The sequence below is a fragment of the Girardinichthys multiradiatus genome, chromosome 24 (genome assembly GCF_021462225.1).
Source record: "Girardinichthys multiradiatus isolate DD_20200921_A chromosome 24, DD_fGirMul_XY1, whole genome shotgun sequence".
Taxonomy (NCBI): Eukaryota; Metazoa; Chordata; class Actinopteri; order Cyprinodontiformes; family Goodeidae; genus Girardinichthys; species Girardinichthys multiradiatus.
The window spans coordinates 7,149,342-7,173,293 of NC_061816.1; the positions used below are offsets into that span (position 1 = coordinate 7,149,342).

General features: G+C 41.5%; 1 protein-coding gene across 2 annotated transcripts in view; it reads left to right on the forward strand.

The window, feature by feature from the left end:
- The first annotated feature begins 899 nt into the window (after positions 1-899).
- Positions 900-23,952, forward strand: part of LOC124861389 (activin receptor type-2A-like) — a 43,208-nt gene continuing 20,155 nt past the window's right edge. The window contains exon 1 of one of the 2 annotated variants that reach the window (XM_047355099.1): positions 900-1,804. In XM_047355099.1, coding sequence (XP_047211055.1) covers positions 1,750-1,804 — 55 coding nt within the window. In that variant the 5' untranslated portion in view covers positions 900-1,749. The remainder of the gene's footprint in view (positions 1,805-23,952) is intronic. The other variant, XM_047355100.1, reaches the window with a different exon arrangement.

The following is a 23,952-nucleotide window of genomic DNA, read 5'->3' on the forward strand; positions in this document are numbered from 1 at the left end:
TTTGAATCCATCAGTCTGTCCGTCCATCCATCCATCCATCCATCCATCCATCCATCCATCCATCCATCCATCCATTTGTAGTCCCCTATTCTGAGTGATCCCATTGCATTCCCAGACCAGATAGGAGTTATGTTCCATCCAGTAAGTAATATGTCTGCTCCAGGGTCTACTTCCAATCGGAAGTGTGTTGAGAACCTATAAAGAGAGGCACCAGACAGACATCCTAGTCAGATGCCAGGACCACCTCTGCCAACCCTATGATTCAGGATAACAGACCTGAATTAGGAAGTGTCTGCAAGTTTTTGGAACTAGGCATGGAGATAGGAGCAGGATATGGAATGCATTCCCATCGGTATTCCCAAGGGGCATTCCAGGAATTTTTTTCTGACTGAAAAAACAAATGGAAAATACAACAAACACTTCTTTTCCTACAAGTTTTAAAAAAATATCTGATGCTTTAAAGCGATATTCCCATTTCCGTTGGGCATTCAAACTTGCTACAACTCCAGTTTTCCAGAAACATTTGCCCAAATCTTTTTAGTTTCCAAATATGTATTACAGTTTCAGCAGGAATTACAGATGATTTTTCTAACTGGGAATTTAAAATTTTAATTTCCAATAACAAATGGAACATAGCTCACACTTTCCACAATTTTACCCAACAACTTGTGAGTTTCCAAATCAGTATTTCCAGGTAGTTGGCTCTCTGGTTGGTTTTCTCACTTCCATAAACAAATGAAATACATTATAACAAATTTAACGCTCCGCAATAGTTGTTAAATGTGCTTGAACATTTGCATTCTATTTTCTTTTAGAAGGCGTTTGTATTGTATTTTATTTTGAAAACCATCACCGGAAGAGGGACAGCTCAGTTTGGAATAGCTGACGCAGACCAGTGACTCCATCTTGAAATTGTCCCGACCCGAGGAGGAGACAGACTTGGAAAATCCAGGTCGTCCTACACGGATTAACTGTACTTTTCGCCGTTAAATCTGACATAAAACAGCGTTCTTGCTCCTTTTATCGAGTTATTTCGACGAAAGCGGTTGTTTGGCCCACTTTAGAGGAGCCTTTCACTCCGCGTTGAAGCCTTTTAATCGGTTGTGTCCCTGCTGGAGCGGCCGGAGCTGACCGTGGTTGTGGCCGGGCAGCCCCGCCGGACTGTCGGGCGAAAGTCACGCTTATGCACGGATTTAAACGACAAAACTGCCTTTAAACTCACCGTTTTCGGCTCAGGAGACTACGAGGTGTTGCTTTGAAGGAAGACCTTTTTATATTTTACGGCTATGTTCCTGAGCTCGCCGAGGAGAAGTTTGATTAAGCAGCCGAGTGCGCTTGGTTTGGAGTCCGATGGATGTTAGCCCTGCCCGGCTTTGGCTCGCCTCTCTGCGCCGCTCTTCCGAAGGCTCAGTTTGTCTGCCCATAATGCTGCTGCTGACCTCGCAAGTGTATGAAAACACTGGCTCTGGTGCCACCAATTCGCCCTCCATTGCTTCGCTGTAAAACCTGGAAATACCACCGAGCATTCCCTTCTCCCCCTCTCCTGTTTTGGGACTTGTAACGTGGAATCTTTTGGATTTAGCCTCCATTTTTTTAATATGCATATTTTCCAGGGACGGTTCTCCTTAGGGGAGCAAGACATTCAGTTTTAGATTATTCAGAGATTTTATTTCTTTTTTTTTTCCATCATTTTTGAGGAGTTGGTGCTTTTATAAAATAACCCTTCTTGTGGACACATTCGGATGGAAAATGGGAGACGCTACAAAACTGGCCATAGCCGTGTTCCTCATCTCCTGCTCTTCAGGTGGGTATAGAGAGGTTATGCTTGGTCTTTCAAACCAGTGTTTATTACTTCTGCAGAATGCAATGCACAGCTTGTTGCATGATGCAAAGAATGCAATACAATGCAGACCCGTGGAAAGACAACGGTGGAATAAACAAATCCCCACAACATTTCCTGCAGCCTACTTGTGTGGCTGTGCATGTTTCATGTTTAGTCAGCTCAAGATGGGGCCTTAAGGCCCTCAAGGGGCCTTTGTGGAGCTCTGGGTGAGACATGCTGCTACAAATTGGGTCTGTTCATTTTAAGTTCATTAGGAAACAATAAGAGGCTGTAAAAGGAAGGACTGTGCAGTGGATATAAATAGATTATATGTCCAAATTTAACATTAGATGGGTGTGATCTGAATGAGGATCTGCAGTGGGCTTTTTTTGGTTTATGGTATGATACATTTATTACTCGGTATAATTACCTGTGGAACCAATGCACACCAGCAGAGATTAAGTGTGGGTGTAATTACACAAGTTATTGACCTAAATATATAAGCAGAAGCTTAATGCATCTAAACTTTCACAGTTATTTACCATAAATGGCAGTGCTTACTGTTTTAAGACAGTAATAAACCTTACTTTTACATGTATTTATTGCTTTCAATGTTTACCCCGTAACAGGTGTATGCATTTTTTTACGCATTTGTTTTGACTATTAACATTTCTTCTTTAGTTCATATTTTGCTTCTTTAATGTCAACATCTGAACAGTTTGGAGGGAGGTTGAAACAGGTGCTTAAAAATCCCAAAGGGACATTTTAAGGATATTTTAAAGAAAACAGAAACATCGTCCTACCAAGTCTGTTCTTGTTTTTAAGTTTGTTCCTTTTTAAAAGCCAAGGACATGCTTTATGATTTTTGTGTTTTTTTTTTTTCATGTAACTGATGTCTTTTGTCCATTCTACAGGTCTCTCTTTGAAATGAGACTACATGTTTATATAAAAGTAAATAATAACAACAGCACGTGAAATATACAAATAAAGCGATATCTAGAGTCATTCGTTAAATTGTGTATAATATAAAAAGTTTAGGACTGAGGACTGAACCTTGTGGCACACCACAAGGAATGTTCAGTAAATCAGTCATTTATTAATGTGAAGTTGTGGATATTTATGATTGTTAGTTTTATTTTTATCTAAGATTGTGCTGAAATTAGACATTCTTGGTGGTAAATAAGAAACATTTTCAAAAGAGTTGAATGTCAAAACAAACATTCGGCACCAAAAGAAATTTGTGAGCGTTAAAAAGTAGTTCCAGCGTGTTTAAACGCTAATAATAATTTATGTCTCCCAAGTTAAATGCTTTTATTCAGCCAAAAGATAATTTATTGCTGTAGAAGATATTTTTACCATTAAAATAAGAAAGAATAAGAACAGAAATGTTCTGCCTTGAAACAAAGACTTTGTGCCGGCTTTCTTTTTTTTATTTTAAACATTATAGGTAAACTCAGAATTGAAGATTATTTCTAATATTTGACGGGAACAGAAGGAGGACAAGGGCTAGTGTGTGATGTTTGCAGTAGAGGGACTTGGAAACAACAGACTGTTTGGTTAACTGAATAAAACTGTTCAAAATCAGGTAACTCAGAATTCATTAACAGGAAGGGAGGTGAAGGATAAAATTAAAGTAGACTTTTAGCCAGCTGAGGGCCAGTATGCAGTATGATGAATTATTCTTCTGTAGCTTTATAAAATGTTTGGATATTAATACCGTAAAAGCAGATATCTGTGAGTCACAGTTCCTTAGACTAATAGATTTACAGTTAATTATCCGCCCCCTCCCGTGTGGTGGTGAAACCCCTTTCCATGTCCTTATTTTTCCAATTTTTCCCACGGATTTGAAAGTCAACTCTTCGTCCACTACTAGTATGGACTTCTAATTTTAAATGCCAAATATTTTGTAGCGTAAACACTGCAAGAGAATCATTGTTTTAAGAATGGAGATTGGTGTAGTTAAAATAAATTGTTTTCTGTTTAAATGTACAAATTCTAAATCACAAAAAGATGATTTTTAGATGACTTTCAGCTCCGTTTGAACGTGTTCTACCTGCCAGGATGGTACATACTGTTGGGTTTACTGTTGACCTCCTTGCGTGATGGAAAGGTGCTGGATTGCAGAGGAGGGTTTTGAGCTCGTAGTTTTCAAAGTGACGTACTTGTGTTACCCGATGCTTTGGCTGGAAGTGGGAACTGCCTAATCGGAAGTTGCAAAACAGAAATTAAGCCCGGAGGCTGAATTTTCCTGACTGCTTTGGAAAAGAATGAGCTTGCTCCCAGAAAACCTCAACATATCAGTGTAAGAGCTGCTCCTGTTGAACCTAAAGAAGTAAGGGGGGGGGGGCTCTCACGTCGCAGTAGGATACGTTCACAGTGAGGTGCCTGGAGTGTCTGTGAGCACTTGGGTGAAAATGAAAAGCTTTCTCAAATTGGGTAATAGTCAGGGCTGCTTCGAGTGCAAGCCAGGTGCTGTCTGTGTTTTGCAAAGTGCAGCAGATGATTATTCTACTTGCTCATTACTGTCTGAAGTGGGGAAATGAATGGTTTCCACTCAGAGTGGGATAATAACTCTCTGGGAAAGCCAAGTAGAACTGGCACCGCTCACAATGGCACTGAGAACGCAGCGATAAGGGCAGAGCACTTGGCCAACAGGGATTTCATCTGATTAGTCCGAAAGAAGCTCGTAAGGGTTAAGTTTGACTGAGTCTACATACATCAGTCAGTTTTCAAGTAAAACCCCCATCTAAGGTGGTTTCCATGTCAAAGATAGCGGTGAAAGTGCCCTTTTTTATTCTCATTGCAGAATAACTCCGTCCATGTCTGATCAACCTAAGCAATTTAAAAATTAAACTGGAGATGAACAAGTGCAGTTTCAGTTCCTTGAACAGCGACACAACCGTTGCTGAAGCTGTAAAACGTTACGTTCAGTTTTGTGTTTGGAGGCCCAATAAAGCACTAAAAGGTTCTGGGTCACTTCCCCCCTTTTTTCAGTTCATTTCCACATTTTTAACCCCTGCTTTAGCATTTAGCCATTTGTTGCAGCGTCTTATTTCTGTTGGCTAACTTCTGATAAATTATGAAGTGTTATGATAATACATAGCACTCGTCTCCAAGCATTTTGATCCTGGTATCTGAGGTCTGACCTGTGTGTATGAAGGAGAGTCTGCCAACATGGACACATTTACCACAAGAAAGCAGAGTTTTAATGTTTGTCACCTGAAATATAACAACCTACTTAACAATAATTGCGTACAAGCAGCCCTTCAAGACCACGACATTGCAGTGATTGTTCCATTTCAATATATTTTGCCGTAGTGAATGTTGACAATAGTGAATGCATTGAAGTCATACTCGATCCGCCGTCTTTTGCCAACGCTGCTACCAGCATGTTGTGGGTCAGGGCACGCAGATCTCATCGTCTCCTTCAGCTTGCAGCACTCATTTTTTGACCACGTTCCAAATTTAGAAATAGAAAGCAGCTTTAATAACTGGATGAATATGTAAAACAGAAATGCAGCACACATTACTTCCATGATAGTTTCCTTCATTTCCGGGTCTGTGCTCTGTTCTACCCCTAGTCGTTTCTGCGCAATGGGAGCAATGGGGCACGTGTGTGGCGTTGTTTTCAGTATAGTTCAGTTGCAAAAAGTACAACGTGAAAGTCCATCGCCAGTTCATCACAGGACAGGACAGAGACACATAGGACTAAAAACCATGCACTGACACACTCGCACCTAAACGCAGCTCTGGAGAGACCAGTTGACCTAACAGTCATGTTTTTGATCTGTGAGGGGAAGCCAGAGTACCCAGAGAGAACCCACACATTCACAGGGAGAACATGCAAACTCCATGCAGGAATTCAAACCCAGGACCTTTTTGGTTCGAGGCAACTGCGCCACCATGCAGCCTCCATTGTACTGGCCTATTACATTAAATCCCAATGAAACACATTAAAGTTTGTGGTTTACCCAGTCTAGTGGAACTCCAAAAGTAACTTCTTCAGACTTCTTAAAGTGGAAAGCATTTAATGTCTTGACTCTTTAATGGTCGTGTTCTTATATTCTCTGGTGGTATGATTTCTGGACCAGCCGTGTGTTTAATTAGATGATGTATTCAGGAACTGAGGAGAAAACAGACCTCCTGTTTGTCTGAACTGCTGGACTGTATCTTAGCAAGAATAAAACAAACGTCTAATTAGAAATAATCAGTCCAGCAGTTGATGCGATCAGAACATTGTGTCATTAATGAAAGCTGAAACTGTTTTGAAATGAGATTTCAGCATTTTTATTGGTGCTCATTGTTGTCCGTGAAAGGCTTAAACTTCCACGTATCTCTCTTTTATAATCTTAGCGGTATAGGTTAAAAAACGGCCTGGTATAATGTTGGATTCAGCTGCTCATTGTAACACGGTGGGTAAGAAACGGGCTCTCTTTGGTTGAGTTAAACAATATTTTCACCTCCCCCTCTCCTCTCCTGAGCCGCTGATAATCTGCCCCAGCCAGATCTTCGGTTCTACACGCGACCTCTGCCACGAGCTTGAACTGCAGATTGGTCAATATTTACAGTGCTCTTCATCCCAAACAACACGTCCAGAGATTTCACCATGTAACTCCACTCTGAAGATTTGTTTTAATCTTCATGTTTCCCATTTTGTATTAGGAAAGTGTTTCAACACATTTACCAGTTTATACAGCTTAAATCCACCAATACAAACACATACTGGAACAAACAGCTAAATAAATATTTCAATGACCATCACTTTTCTTTTTTAAAATGGAGAGTTTAAATGTTACTGAGACTTGCATCTTCAGGTCAGTTTTTCGCTTTTTAATGATCTCAAGTCGCCCTAATGGGCTGTTAGATGTTTAATCTCCTAAGGTAAAATCAGCGTTGTTGTTGCGACAGACAACTTTGTGACATCCTCTTCCCCACATGGTTAATCATTACAGGACTGACGTGACTTAAATGCTAATCTAAATTGGCAGAAACTCTTATCTGCTGCTGGTCGGTGAGGTGAATGTTTACTTATTTAAGATATATTTTTTCCCATCTATTTCACCATGTGTAGTCTGACAAACGTTCATTGCAGTTCTTTAATGCTTCATTTTTGTAGTGCCATTTCACTTTGTCTTTATATAACTGCCATCATTTTCCTAATTTGAAAAAAATATTTAATGAAAAAACGTTTAACACACTTTAATCATTGTTTGATATAATCAAATAGCTCTAAATAAGTTGAGTTTTTTTCAGACTGGCTTTTAGGGCTGCAACTATATTTAAAATGTATATATTTTTTGTACAATTTTGGCCTTATTACTGCTCTGAGTGGGTCCTCTTAGCAAATGCCATGTTTTAGAGTCTGCATACTCCAGTTAACGGTTATTCGATTACTAGTTTATAATTATTTAAATAATCGATTGAACACAATTAATCCGATTCATAGTTTCAGCCCTACTGGTTTTACACAACTGGAAGCTAGCATTGACCGATTACTTTCTAGTAAACACAAATCTTAGTTTTTTTTTTAAGATAACTAGCTATATGTTGTTTAAAAATGACCGGGACTGTGAGAAACTATTTGTTTATTCTAAAAAAGAAAGAAACGCAGCTATGTTGAACTTAATGCTTCATTAAAGCAATTTTGTAGAAGGTTGTTAGCCATTTGGGCTTCACTCAGTTCTTGTTTAATCTGTCACATAAATGCGTATGAACATGCAGGAGTTTACTGTTTTCCACCGAGACTTCCTCAGGTCCAGTACTGTTCATATAAACTACTAGTGAAACATTGGTCTTATTACCCCCCACTACTACCGTATTTAAAGATTTGTACAAACCCAAAATCCTGTTATTAAATAGATAGTTTGAGCTCAATCTTTCTAAAGGGTTTGTCACGCTTCATTTTTTCTTCTACATTTGCTTTAGATTTGAAAATTGTACCTTGCTATCCAAAATATCATTTCAAAAAGCTTATATTTGTGAAGCTATTAAATTAAAATGAGGCACCCACCCTTCAGTTCAAGGAGTTCCTCAGGGGAGCTGCTTGGTTACCCTTACTTTTATTTTCAAAGAGCAGTTGCAGTACTTTCTAATGTGAAATTACAATTATTTGTCAGTATTTTCAGGGTTCTTTCAAAGTCCTGAAAAGTAAAAAAAAAAACAAATTGATTTTAGCATTTTAGAAAAATAAAGAAAAAATATAACTGGCTATTGAAACTAGAGCAAACAAGCAAGAATTAGGTGCACACATTTGAATGTGTTGTGGATAGGGATAAGTGATTTCCTGCATAATAAAAACGCAACATTTAAGATTAGAATATTACGTCAGACCACTAAAACGGTTTCTAACACAGAAATATGGACTTTTTAATACCTGCCAAAAGGTTATTTTGAGAAACTATTTTTAATTTGACAAACGAGCTTCATTGGATTGGATGTTCTACTATATTGTACATGACTGTAGCCGAAGCCCTGCAAACACAAATATTGCTCATCCGTCATCAAACAGACTATTTCAGTACACCAGTTGCATTAAGTAGTAAAAACGTATCTGAAACATTACGCATTAAGTTAAAAGTTATATTAACTAACTACATTACTGTCATTCAAATGCAGCATGTCCGCTCCAAGTTCCTCAGAGCCCAAACAAAGCATACGCTAGATGTACATTGGTTGACCCGGCCAGAGAAAGACGGACTGAAATGGAACAGAAAATTGTTGTTCCAGAATTTGACGGAGAGCGGGTCCATCGACGGTGACGTTCGGAGTAGTTACGGAGAATGTGGAAGCGTTCTCGTTAATTAAATTAACAACGGAGTTGCTCCGTCGGTCGGAACGGAACGGAGGATGTGGAATTAGTTCCCCTCCCTCTACAAACAACAGCAACTTCGCTGGCAGGAAGGAGACGGCGGTGTTGGTTTCAAAATAAAGTAAATTTGAAGGTTTCTTGATATTTTAATTTCAAACTCTCTGATTATGGTAAAAGTGCGTAAATAAAAATGAACATAACACATATATACACTGCTCAAAAAAATAAAGGGAACACTCAAATAACACATCCTAGACCTGAATGAATGAAATATTCTCATTGAATACTTTGTTCTGTACAAAGTTGAATTTGCTGACAACAAATTCACACAAAAATCATCAATGGAAATCAAATTTATGAACCAATGGAGGCCTGGATTTGGAGTCACACACAAAATTAAAGTGGAAAAACACACTACAGGCTGATCCAACTTTGATGTAATGTCCTTAAAACAAGTCAAAATGAGGCTCAGTATTGTGTGTGACCTCCACGTGTCTGTATGACCTCCATACAACACCTGGGCATGCTCCTGATGAGACGGAGGATGGTCTCCTGAGGGATCTCCTCCTAGACCTGGACTAAAGCATCCACCAACTCCTGGACAGTCTGTGGTGCAACGTGACGTTGGTGGATGGAGCGAGACATGATGTCCCAGATGTGCTCAATCGGATTCAAGTCTGGAGAACGGGCGGGCCAGTCCATAGCTTCAATGTCTTCATCTTGCAGGAACTGCTGACACACTGCAGCCACATGAGGTCTAGCATTGTCCTGCATTAGGAGGAACCCAGGACCAACTGCACCAGCATATGGTCTCACAAGGGGTCTGAGGATCTCATCTCGGTACCTAATGGCAGTCAGGCTACCTCTGGCGAGTACATGGAGGGCCATGCGCCCTCCAAAGAAATGCCACCCCACACCATTAATGACCCACTGCCAAACCGGTCATGCTGAAGGATGTTGCAGGCAGCAGATCGCTCTCCACGGTGTCTCCAGACTCTGTCACGTCTGTCACATGTGCTCAGTGTGAACCTGCTTTCATCTGTGAAGAGCACAGGGCACCAGTGGTGAATTTGTGATTCCTGGTCTTCTCTGGCAAATGCCAAGTGTCCTGCACGGTGTTGGGATGTGAGCACAACCCCCATTTGTGGACGTCGGGCCCTCATACCATCCTCATGGAGTCTGTTTCTAACCGTTTGTGCAGACACATGCACATTTGTGGCCTGCTGGAGGTCAATTTGCAGGGCTCTGGCAGTGCTCCTCCTGTTCCTCCTTGCACAAAGGTGGAGGTAGCGGTCCTGCTGCTGGGTTGTTGCCCTCCTACGGCCTCCTCCACGTCTCCTGGTGTACTGGCCTGTTTCCTGGTAGCGCCTCCAGGCTCTGGACACTACGCTGACAGACACAGCAAACCTTCTTGCCACAGCTCACATTGATGTGCCATCCTGGATGAGCTGCACTACCTGAGCCACTTGTGTGGGTTGTAGAGTCCGTCTCATACTACCACGAGTGTGAAAGCACCACCAACATTCAAAAGTGACCAAAACATCAGCCAGAAAGCATCGGTACTGAGAAGTGGTCTGTGGTCCCCACCTGCAGAACCACTCCTTTATTGAGTGTCTTGCTAATCGCCAAAGATGTCCTCCTGTTGTCTATTTCATTTTAACAACAACATGTGAAATTGATTGTTAATCAGTGTTGCTTCCTAAGTGGACAGTTTGATTTCACAGGAGTTATATTGTGTTGTTTATGTGTTCCCTTTTATTTGAGCAGTGTGTATATATATATATAATATATATTTTTTTTTATATATATATGCATACATACACATACATATGTGTTTGTGTGTATTTAAAAAAAAAAACTTTATTCTGAAGGTGTGGCAGCTTTTATTTTGCCGTGGCGGTGCGCCACGATCAATTACATGTTGCGGAAACCCTAGCTAATATTTGACTACACACTTCTGCTTTTACTCAGCAGCATGCCTCTGGGATAATTCTTTCTGGATATTAGTCACTCTTCTTAGAAGAATTGGCTATTTTTAATATAGGGTTCCTGGCATGGATTCCAGATGAAATATTATAGTAGTTTTCAGTCTAAAGTAATTTTCAGATTAATTATACTTAAATTGAAGATGAGAATGGCTATTATGAGTAATAAAACTCACTCTGTAATCAGGTCTGTAATCAAAGCCTTCAGCTTAAACAAACTGTCATTATCACTGTCATGATTTCTGGGCTGAAAATATTTTATCTCATTACCTCAAGAATTCAAAAATTGACACCTCCAAGATGCAACAAAAGAAGCTTGAGGTCTTGTTATTTTGAGATGAAGTGGATGATGATACTGTCGCCCCATTAATAAAATTATAATAATAAAATTATTGCTTCATTATCACGATAAAACCAAGACTAAATACATGTTTTTTTGTCAGCATATTAAGATAATGAAACATGGTGAGATGTAAACAAGATTGAATTTTATCATCTAGAGATAATGAGACAATGAAGCCATTCTCATGTCAGAATGAGATAGTCATATCTTGTATTAATGGCGTAATAACATTGGTCATCTCATCAAAACAAGCCTGAGGTTTCATTATCTCGACATAACGAGCTAATGAATTATTCTCAAACCAAAGCTTAGTTAGTGATGGGAAAACCTGCCTACTTATGTACATTTGTACTGTTTTATGGCCATCAAGGGTAGTTTTGGCTCAGCTGATGTGTATATACAAGTAGTGAGATATGTTAACATTTTGTGTAGAGATTTTAATGTTTGAAGTGCATTAATAAATCTTAAACACTATAAAAAGATTAAATCAAATCAATCGTTTCTCAATTTCGGGTCTCAATTTGTTCTGAAATCCAGAATCTAGAAAAGTTTGGATTTTTAAAAAAGAGAAATTTAGGGGTTAGATGTTGCCACCAGTGGAGAGCTTGTTTATTAATTAGGAACGGTCTAAACAGCATCTTTCTGCGTTTTTTTTAATATTTTTTTTTACTTCCCACAAAAATCCCCGTCCTACTTTTTCCCTTCTATCTATTCCTAAAATGTCCTCTTGCATTATGCATGGGGCTCCAACGGCACCGGTGTACTTGTTAAGGCCAGGCGTAGTCCCGGTTTCCCCATCGGGTCCAACTAGCCCTGACTGTCTTCTTGCAAGGCCGAGTCTCATTCTGTTGCTTCATCATGAAAACAAAGCCCAGCCCAGGTTTGCTGAGGCTGAAGCGTCGACCCCACGGTGCCGTGCTGCTGTTTCTGGAAATGTCGGTCTTCCACCAGTCGCAGGGCTGGTTAAATTTAACCCACAGGCAGGTGTGTTTAAAACATGGATGATGGATTTTAGTGGCTATCTATGGACTTTGTTTTAACCCATTTATAGTGAAAGAATTCAAAATAAAGTTCTCTTTACTGCACATGCGTTAATGCAAGAGAACATAAACGTTTGCTGTAGTCAGAACAGTATAGCTGCCACTGAGGGGATTTTCCTGAGCAGAAAAGATTTGTTCCAACCTGCTGCTTGAGGAAAACCAAATCTATGGAGATTTCAAATGCAAAAAAGTAATGTTTGCCCAAGCTGTTGGCCTGTTAGTCTTTACCTCCTTAGAGAAGTTATGTGTGTTTGGATTAAGATTTCTGAAGCATCCCGACTCTCAAGAGTTTTTAGATTTGGAGGACTGTTTTACCTTGATGTGCTAGTGCCCTGGAGATCGGTCCAGAGCGGCCTTTTACTGTAATTAATGCGTACTGCAGATGTTGCTTTATGTGCATGGGAGAGTTTGAGTCTAGACAGACTGGCTGCTCCAACGAAGGGGGTCCGCTTTGATCCCTGATTAAAAACCACGAGCTGTACATTCATCATGCTCTCGTTTCAGGCCCTCTTGAGGACTTTACGCTACCCTCCCTCGCCTTCCTCCGTCTCTTTGTCTTCAGCCATCTCCTGGTGGAGTCTCTGGGAGTGGATGATGCTGTGGACTCATCTTCATGCTGTTTAATGTTGCTCACAGTGGAGTAAAGTTAAAGCTTCTCTTTTCTCAGCCTGCCCCACCTGTAATCTAATCACAATTAAAAATACCCAAGAGTGTCAGGAGTTTATTTTGGCAGTGGAGCCCCGTGACTGACTTGTGTCATTAGTTTACACTAAATATATATGAAGGCAGCAGTCAGCGAGGTCGTCTGTTGGCCGGGTTGCTGCTTGAAAGAAGGGAATTTGTTGACGCCTGAGGACTGAGGGAAACGGCATACCTCGTGCGATGACTCATGGCGGGGCGGTACTTTAGGTCGTAATTCTGTAGCATGGATTCTACCCTGGACTTATAAAGAAACTGTTTCTGGGCTTTTGATGCATGCTGGCTTGAAGATATTGCAGTATCGCAAGAGACTGAGCAAAGAACTTCAGCTTTGAGCATAAATGGCTCTTAAAACCATCCAGATTGGATGTATAGAGTTGGTACCATACACGAGATAACGAGGCGTTTTAAATGGCTCCTCCTGCAAAGAATGCGTGGTATGCAGCAAGTCAATCATGCGCGACTGCTCGTGCATGCTCTGCAGCACACAGAGAGACACCCAGGTGCTCTCCAGACCTGTCCGACGAGCAGCTCCATCAACGCTAATTGAGGAGGAGACCGATGGGCTCGGGCATTCCAGCGAGGATTAGAGGGATTGGATTCAGTTGCTGAGTGTGGTGGTTTTTAATGCCCACCCCCCTCCTCTCCTCCCTGCCATGGGAAGAGTGCTGTCTTTGTGAGCGGCTCAGGCGAGCCAGCCACCCCTGCCGTGTCACAACAACGTCTGATTGAGCGTTAATGTAGCACTCCAGAGAGTTCCAGGCTTCTCTGTGAAAACACTGGACTGTAAACCAGTGAGACTCTTACCTTTCAGCTCAGTCACAACTGCTGGACTGATTATGCCATTAAAGAAACATTGGAGCAGTGTTGTTATATAACTGGAACCCTGCAAAGAACCTCTGTCAGAACCCAAGATGCAGTTCCGCTCAAATGTTTGCATCCAATTCTAACGATTTATCATAATGCAACAAACAGCTTAAATGATTGTTGAATGCAATAACTAGATACAGAGGTTTGAATTTGTTGTGCCTTTTCTCTAAATCAAATCACATTATATAAACAGGCTCAAATATATATATATATATATATATATATATACATACAGGGGTTGGACAATGAAACTGAAACACCTGGTTTTAGACCACAATAATTTATTAGTATGGTGTAGGACCTCCTTTTGGGGCCAATACAGCATCAATTCGTCTTGGGAATGACATATACAAGTCCTGCACAGTGGTCAGAGGGATTTTAAGCTATTCTTCTTGCAGGATAGTGGCCAGGTCACTACGTGATACTGGTGGAGGAAAACGTTTCCTGACTCGCTCCTCCAAAACACCCCAAAGTGGCTCAATAATATTTAGATCTGGTGACTATGCAGGCCATGGGAGATGTTCAACTTCACTTTCATGTTCATCAAACCAATCTTTCACCAGTCTTGCTGTGTGTATTGGTGCATTGTCATCCTGATACACGGCACCGCCTTCAGGATACAATGTTTGAACCATTGGATGCACATGGTCCTCAAGAATGGTTCGGTAGTCCTTGGCAGTGACGCGCCCATCTAGCACAAGTATTGGGCCAAGGGAATGCCATGATATGGCAGCCCAAACCATCACTGATCCACCCCCATGCTTCACTCTGGGCATGCAACAGTCTGGGTGATACGCTTCTTTGGGGCTTCTCCACACCGTAACTCTCCCGGATGTGGGGAAAACAGAAAAGGTGGACTCATCAGAGAACAATACATGTTTCACATTGTCCACAGCCCAAGATTTGCGCTCCTTGCACCATTGAAACCGACGTTTGGCATTGGCATGAGTGACCAAAGGTTTGGCTATAGCAGCCCGGCCGTGTATATTGACCCTGTGGAGCTCCCGACGGACAGTTCTGGTGGAAACAGGAGAGTTGAGGTGCACATTTAATTCTGCCGTGATTTGGGCAGCCGTGGTTTTATGTTTTTTGGATACTATCCGGGTTAGCACCCGAACATCCCTTTCAGACAGCTTCCTCTTGCGTCCACAGTTAATCCTGTTGGATGTGGTTCGTCCTTCTTGGTGGTATGCTGACATTACCCTGGATACCGTGGCTCTTGATACATCACAAAGACTTGCTGTCTTGGTCACAGATGCGCCAGCAAGACGTGCACCAACAATTTGTCCTCTTTTGAACTCTGGTATGTCACCCATAATGTTGTGTGCATTTTAATATTTTGAGCAAAACTGTGCTCTTACCCTGCTAATTGAACCTTCACACTCTGCTCTTACTGGTGCAATGTGCAATCAATGAAGACTGGCTACCAGGCTGGTCCAATTTAGCCATGAAACCTCCCACACTAAAATGACAGGTGTTTCAGTTTCATTGTCCAACCCCTGTATATATATATATGTATACACACACACACAATTCTATTATTTGAATATATGTTCCTCAGTAAGTTGCACCTCGACCACATGTTTTTTGCGTCTTATCAATGTCCATCAGGCTCAACTCTGGTTGGTTATTCTGCCTCTCTTGCTGGCAGAAATGGTTTTAAATTAAATTAGTTGGTTTGCTGACAATGGACCCAGGTTTTCAGTGGGCTGGAGGTCTGGGCTTCCAGATTGCCAGCCCAGAAGCTTAATGTTAGCCTGCGTTGTCCCTTCAAAAACCAGTCCTGATGGAACACCCAACTGTGAAAACCTCATAAACCTGTTTTCATTTTGGCCAAATAGCTCAGTTTCTGTCTGTTTTGACCAAACTTCGGCTCTCCCATTTGTTATGGTCAATAGGGGTTCATTTAAGAGCTAGAGATTTTGGCCTCTGTGACTAAAAGCACAGTTGCAGGATTTGAAACGTGGTTTTTAAATCTAGGAAATCTAGGAACGTTGTACAAACTCTCAGGCATGGTGGTGGCATCGTCATGCTGTGAGGCTATTGCAGGAATGCCACCATATAAGCAGCCATGGAAAACTTGTTTACCAAACGTAAAAGCCAAGTACAGGTCCTTCTCAAAATATTAGTATATTGTGATAAAGTTCATTATTTTCCATAATGTCATGATGAAAATTTAACATTCATATATTTTAGATTCATTGCACACTAACTGAAATATTTCAGGTCTTTTATTGTCTTAATACGGATGATTTTGGCATACAGCTCATGAAAACCCAAAATTCCTGTCTCACAAAATTAGCATATTTCATCCAACCAATAAAAGAAAAGTGTTTTTAATACAAAAAACGTCAACCTTCAAATAATCATGTACAGTTATGCACTCAATACTTGGTCGGGAATCCTTTTGCAGAAATAACTGCTTCAATGCGGCGTGGCATGGAGGCAATCAGCCTGTGGCACTGCTGAGGTCTTATGGAGGCCCAGGATGCTTCAATAGCGGCCTTTAGCTCATCCAGAGTGTTGGGTCTTGAGTCTCTCAACGTTCTCTTCACAATATCCCACAGATTCTCAATGGGGTTCAGGTCAGGAGAGTTGGCAGGCCAATTGAGCACAGTGATACCATGGTCAGTAAACCATTTACCAGTGGTTTTGGCACTGTGAGCAGGTGCCAGGTCGTGCTGAAAAATGAAATCTTCATCTCCATAAAGCTTTTCAGCAGATGGAAGCATGAAGTGCTCCAAAATCTCCTGATAGCTAGCTGCATTGACCCTGCCCTTGATAAAACACAGTGGACCAACACCAGCAGCTGACACGGCACCCCAGACCATCACTGACTGTGGGTACTTGACACTGGACTTCTGGCATTTTGGCATTTCCTTCTCCCCAGTCTTCCTCCAGACTCTGGCACCTTGATTTCCGAATGACATGCAGAATTTGCTTTCATCCGAAAAAAGTACTTTGGACCACTGAGCAACAGTCCAGTGCTGCTTCTCTGTAGCCCAGGTCAGGCGCTTCTGCTGCTGTTTCTGGTTCAAAAGTGGCTTGACCTGGGGAATGCGGCACCTGTAGCCCATTTCCTGCACACGCCTGTGCACGGTGGCTCTGGATGTTTCTACTCCAGACTCAGTCCACTGCTTCCGCAGGTCCCCCAAGGTCTGGAATCGGCCCTTCTCCACAATCTTCCGCAGGGTCCGGTCACCTCTTCTCGTTGTGCAGCGTTTTCTGCCACACTTTTTCCTTCCCACAGACTTCCCACTGAGGTGCCTTGATACAGCACTTGGGGTTTTGAGTGATGAACCAGGCTGGGAGTTTTAAAGGCCTCAGTAATCTTTTGCAGGTGTTTAGAGTTAACTCGTTGATTCAGATGATTATGTTCATAGCTCGTTTAGAGACCCTTTTAATGATATGCTAATTTTGTGAGATAGGAATTTTGGGTTTTCATGAGCTGTATGCCACAATCATCCGTATTAAGACAATAAAAGACCTGAAATATTTCAGTTAGTGTGCAATGAATCTAAAATATATGAATGTTAAATTTCCATCATTACATTATGGAAAATAATGAACTTTATCACAATATGCTAATATTTTGAAAAGGACCTGTATGTGCCAGGAAAACCCAAAAATTTAAAAAGACGAATCAATTCTACCACGAAAAGTTGTCCGATATCCAGCTTTGATTATGCTTTTTCCACGCTGGCAGAAGAGCGGTTGAAATGCATCATTAAATGTCTTGAACAGTAAAACAATGATGCTGATTAAAAACGTCTGACCCTAACTACACCACATTACATTAGAGACTGAGGTGGTCCCGCACGCTGCCCCTGATGCCTGTGATATACAGAGAGGTAACATGGTGTAAAAAGTCTTTATGTGGGAGCTGCCCTGAAGGCGAGTGGGTGGGATGCATATCTAACCACCATTTGTAGTCAGGATGACAGGAGATAGAGAAGTGTAGCTGCATTTGCACTGTTTAAATGAGCTACAGGAATTTCACAGAAGGACCCACAGAACGATGCAGATGTCTTAATCATCCCTTATGTTTTTTACACTAAATGTGCTGAAATCTACGTGTTCTATTGCTCAGTGTTGTGCGTCACACCATGTATCGACTTCCAGTAACGGAAAGACAAGGGTGTGGGAACCAACAGCTGGAGATTTTGGGCGTCAGAGGCTTGTGATTTATTACACATATTAGTAAATCATTCGGAGTAGAAATAGTTTTGTCTGGAAAAAGAAGCTGGAGGGAGGCTTTCACAAAGCTGTGTCACGGCCCAAATGTGACCTCCAAACAGTATCAAAGGTATACCAGAAAAAACTAGGCTTTACTGGATCTTTGCTTTCCTGACAGTAACTTTGAACAGTAGTCTGACAGTTTGCTTCCTCTCACTTGTCAGCCACTTGTTACCAGGGTGTGCGAGATGCTCTGAACAGTCGTAGGTTTGGCAGAGCACCTTCAGATGGAGACACCGCTGCACAGGGATGAAATTTAGACTGATTGTTTATGGCTGTTGCTCTAACCGGGTCTGACAGCTTCCAAAACAGCTCAGCCTGAACCCCTCGTGACCCCAAAGGCTTGTCAATTCTTTTTATTTCCCTTTGCCTGTATCACTGATCTGCATCCGGTACGGGGCTGGTCCTCCTCTTTTTCTACTGCTCTGCTGCTGCATTTTAAATTCATATTTTTTTAGTGTTGTAAAAAAAATCTTTCATTTTTAAGAAAGATCTCAAGACAGAACCAGCAGAAATCGGACTAAAATCAGGAAATAAGTGGTATAACTGACAGATTTTGTTTTGATTCTGCTTTAATGTTTTTGTCATGATGCTTTCTTCTCATTTTTCCCCAGCATACCTGCCATGTAAAGGTGCTGTTTTGTGCCAGCTTTTTATCATTTTGTATTATTAAAGACCAAAGTCTTGGTCAGAAATTCAGAATGCTAGCGGTGGAAGTTTAAACACTGGGCCTTCTCCCTGAACCTCCATCAGAGAGTAAAATGGTGTTTATCAGTATGAGATTCCCACTGCACAATAACCCTGTAAAAAAAATTAAAAAATAAACTTGTTTTATGCTTCTTTTTTTATCATGTATCAAGTATGATTTCATATTAGATTGAAAATATGCACTGCATCTTATATAATATATGAGGAGCAGAGAACGGAGTGGTGTTAAACACGGTTTACTATTACTTTAGAGTTACATTTTTAGCAGCCATTAGCATCGTACATTGGTGACTGGCATGCTCAAAGTGTTTAGCATTACTAAGTGTGACTTTCCTGTTGTTAGATTTCCAAATCCAGCAAGTTTGTGAAAGACTGAGCAAATTAGCCACAATAGGTTTGGCCTTCCTGGTGAAGTCTTGACTCTCTATTTAAATTAGGTCTGGAGGAACACCTACCATACCTCTACAAAATAAGTTTTTCTTAAGCTTTTGTGTGTCCTCGCCTAATGTTTCATCACCTGACCGAAACTAAAAGAAGCTAACTGTGAATGTCCGTCTTTCAGTAACAGCGTCCGCACTGAAGAGTGTTGCTAGCATGACCCGTTACTGCTGATGGTGTGTTCACGGATCCTAAAGAAAAAAAATCCAGTTCTTGACTTCAAACCAAAAAATTGTTTTGCAAGTTGTGCATGCAAACATCGGACATACCTTAAAAAATACAGAGAATAATTGGTTTTCTACTCAGTTTGACCAATAACCCTTTGACCTCTTTCACATTTTAACCTGTTACAGCCAATTTCTGTGTATTCTATTGAGATTTTAATTGATAGACCAAAGCAAAGTAGCACCTATAGGTACAAGTGCTGCTTGACCAGATGCAGCTCTCCTCTACTTTCCCAAGTTAAGCTTCTTAGTGAGAGTAAATGAGTAACTTGTGTTTGAGGTGGGTTCAACTAGGTGTTACTGCTGCTATGATTAAAGATTTCTCCTAAATCTACTGTTAGTCACATATGCGGGAGCTGTATTTAGCTGGCTCTTGAGTCACTATGAGGAGGGGTGGTAGGAGTTTCGGATTGCATCAGCGCCAACAACAAGCGTTGCTGGGAAGAAAAGGGAGGCCGGCTCTGCAGATAGCACTTTGACCTGCTGACCCCACACTTAAGTTATTATTCAAAGCCAAGCAGAGTTCTTTTAAAATGCACGCTGCTCAGATACCCACACAACCATACATCACCTCAAACGCATTTCACCCCCGCCCCGGACACAGATGATAAGTTGATCCTTGGAACAATTTCCATCATAGCGAAAAATCCCTGCTGCTGGCAGCCACACAAAAACAGGCCCTTGATGAATGAGTTGTTTACCTACTTCAGTTCAGCGCAGGCCCGGCCCGCCAAAATGCCACTTCATTATGAGGCTCCAGAGCAGGAAACTGGATATTGCTTCATGTGTTTTACCAGGCTAAATAAGTGATATAACATCCCGGTTTTAATGCAGTTATCGGCTCATAATGAGCTACCATGTACAAGCTGTAGCTTCTGAGTTACAGAACAACACCTCCTGGTGTCGGCTGGCTACCTGCCAGAGTGGCTTAACTGAAATTTCTTAGACATTTGGCAGGTGGTTAGTGGTCATTTCCCACCCAGCATGCACCTCGCCAGCCTGGCTTCAGGAGCACCTCTCTCTGCTGCGGGGCCTGTACCTTGTAAACCTCTCGCTTTGCTAACATAGAGGCATCTGCCAGCACACCGGATCTGATGGAGCTCCTCTCTTGTGGTCTGTAGTTTGTCTCTGTGGAAGTCTGGCCTCTGTTTTGCAGAGACGTGGACCCTGACCCGGCCTTATGGAGAGAAAGGCAGTTTGTGCCTCTGCTCAGTTTGGGCTTCTTACCGTCTCATGAAAGGAAATCCTTCAGGGAGAAATTACTCATGATTATGTTTCACAACTGGGGAAACGCAATGGGTCAGAGACGAAGCCAGAAGGACTGCATCAAAGACTTCGGCATCCTGAAATTCAACATAGTTGTTTCTTTTTTCACATTCTTGAAATAAATTACAAAATCATATTTGTTGTATTTAGAGTCTGTCCATCCATCCATTCGTCCTGCTATTTTTCCAGCTTCCATATTTAGAGTTTGACCTCTTGGAAGAGCGAGACATTTTGACTTGGAAAAACTTTGCAATTCAGATGTTAAATCAGCACACAGACCCCAAAATTTAAAAGTAACTACATTTAATTTCTACAATGAGGTGTCATTAAGCATTTAGCTAAAGAAGTCTCAGACCTGTTGATCTTTTGGTGAAGTTAGATGTTTAAGTAGGTCAATGATCTGTTGGCACCAGGACAAAAAATGAGCCTTTTTGTGATCTCCTCTCCTGGTGAATTACATCCCCTGATTGAAGCTTTATTCTCTGTTAAAAACTCTTATCCTAATGGTTTAATGTAAAGTGTTGTAATAGTCTGGGGAGGATTGAGGAAGGGCAAGAGGCATTTTTTTCATATTAAAAAACAAAACCCTGCTGAATTGAAAAGTAGGTCAGGTGTTTAGACATTTTGCAGGGAAGGTGTTGCTGAAATGTCCCCAGCCAAAGTAGGTCAGAGTTATACTTGATAAATCTCCTGTTTGAGTTGAACAGAAAGATGTGTCTCGGTGAAATGCTACAAGGTCACTTCTTTTCACCAGAGGAAAGCAAAAAGGCAGATTGAACTTAAAGAAACGAACAAAGAGCCTTTTATGGAGGGAAATCAAGCTGGGTGTGTTGTTGGAGTTCCTCGGACTCTGTGAGGTTTTTGTTTTCCAAATAACCTCCACATTAGCGTAGCTTCTGGTGTAGTCCCACAGTCAGCCATTCTTATCATGTAAGTAGACACAGTGGTGTGAAGGAAACTGTCCTCTATATTTTCTCTGCTGGGGGGCTGCACAGTGGAGCAGTGTTTCCCCAAAAAGTCTTCATGTCCCCTCAACGTTTTCACATTTTGTCATACAACCACAGACTTCAGTTTTACTCTGAGAGAGCGTTCTTCACATTGGAACATGGTGGAGGCAGCGTCATGCTGTGTGACTCTTTCTTTAGCAGGGAAACGAAAAGCAACTAAATTATCCTTTTATTGGAAGCATGGGAAGGAGTAGTGGCTTTCTTACAGCCTGCTCACCTGCAGTGGACAGCAACATGTGGGGGAGGATCAGCATTGCTGAACTACTCTATGCTCCATACGGGCTGAGCAAACTGGGTCACTCTGGTGCTTATTCTCATCTCAAAATAACTGTTGGAACGGTATGAAGGAAAATATTAGCATTTGTTCACCTTATTACTGTAAACTGGTCCAGTCCTGCTTCACGGGTCACGGTTCTGAGGATTATGCTCTAGAGTCTCTGGGCACCCATTTTTGGTACCGTGTTTTTAAAGGCTTTAGCTGTTATCCTGTTACTCCAGCTTAGTTGGGCAATTTTAGGGCTTTTTGATGTAAATCCACGATATAATTGCGATGCAATGTTTCGCTAACAGTGTGTTGGGATCACAGATGCGGAAGAAAAGGCATATATCACACCTGATGTACTCATCATAATATTTACCAATGTTATCCACATTGTAAGATTTTCTAATATCGTGTAGCCCTCATTAAAAAGTGGCAGCATCATGAGTGGAGCCATAGTGTTGTCAGGCTGTTACCAAAGCACCCGACAGTCAGTTAAAACATTCAGTGTAGATCAGGATGCCTGGCAGACCCGTTACATACCTTTATTGGTGTCCCTCACACATCCGTTGGCTCTGACATTAGGCTGCTGATATGTTCATCTTGAGCAAAACCGGCATCAGGTTCTGGACCAGAGACCCAGAGTTCAGAGAAACACGGTTGCTGTGTTTGGTTATGCAAGCATCCTGGTTTTGATGCATCAATCCAGCCTTAATCTGCAGTAGTTTGGTAAGTTGGGACCGGAAAACTTTCTTCCTTTTATTGTTGACATCACTTTGTCCTCACTCTGACAACCTACTTAAATTTCACTTCGCGTTCATACATCTCAAGGTTCTCTCCATCACTGTACGCCGACAGTTTGATGTAGTGCTGAGCAGTAAGTTTCTATTATTCTGTGTGCTTTTCATTCTCTCCTGATATTTTTCCCCTCTGATGAACATTACAGTAAACAAAGCGAGCCGGTCCCTTTCATTTTGTCACATTCCAGCGTGTGAATTTCTCTCGTCAGACAAAGAAGCTTTCATCCCGGCCCGGCTCTCGTCCGCTCGTGGGTGGAAACCATACCATTTCACAATCGCTCCTGTAGGCTCCGATAATATCCGCTTTAGTAAAACCTTGGAGATTGATTCCTCTGCTTTATGTCCTTCATATCCGCCGTACTGTCTGGCAGCTATAGCTCACCTTTGGCACACGGCTGCCTGTATTGTCACCTCGTTTCAGAGCTGTGATTGATTTGAGCCGTATTTGCGGTTCACGTGGCTCCTGACATGCTCGCTCTCTGCCTTTTCAATACCTAGAAATACATTTGCTGCTGGCATTCAGCACAAATGGGCACAGCTTTACTTCAAACATGCAAACCGTAAAGCTGCAGTTGAGTCCTTTTTACCGCGGCGCCGAACACAACCCAGCAGTGGTAATGCTACTGGTTGACATGCAGGCTGCCAGTATGCACATAGATGAAGATGGAGACAGAACAGGAGAAAGAACAGAACCATTCTTACGCCTGGATGGATTCTTCGGAACGTTCAGGAATGTTTTTAATTTTTAAACATGTAGAAAGTTTGGATAATTTTGTTTTCAGATGATTTCAGACATTTAATTATATACATATTTCTATTTATTTGAAATTTTCAAGTGTATTAATTTAATTATTTACACGTTCATGATTTGTGCGGCTGTTTATATTATATTGTTTTTATAAATATATTTATTTATGTACCTGTCTATTCTCACAGCGTGTCAGTCACTACCACAGGTGATGAAATGAATGCGGCTGAAGTCATTTAGTCTTTTACGTAAAATAGGAATCAAATTGAGGTCAGATTTGTGTATCGTGTAATTTTCCAGCTCAGATTTACTGGTTTACCTACTTTTTGCGCCCTCATCATGGGCTGCTTCTAACCAACCGTAAACGGAGAACATATCTTGCTGCTGCATTCACTGGCAATCACATAAAACAGGAATTCAGAGCATCATGGAGGAACATGAAGTAGGGTTTTTCTCAGCAGTATCTCGCTTGAACGCTGGGCCTTCTCTCTTATGTTTAGTAGCCTAAAGGTGCTAAATGGTGGGCAAATTACCAATCCATCAACGCTGTCAGATCAAAGTCGTTTTCTCTAACCCCCGGATGCAGTCGTATTCCTGCAGGGGCATATCTAATGCAGTCATGTCCCTATTATGGTCTTGTTCTCTTCCTTTTCAGCAGCTTTTCTTCACACATAATTCCTGTTGTAGATGTGAGCGATT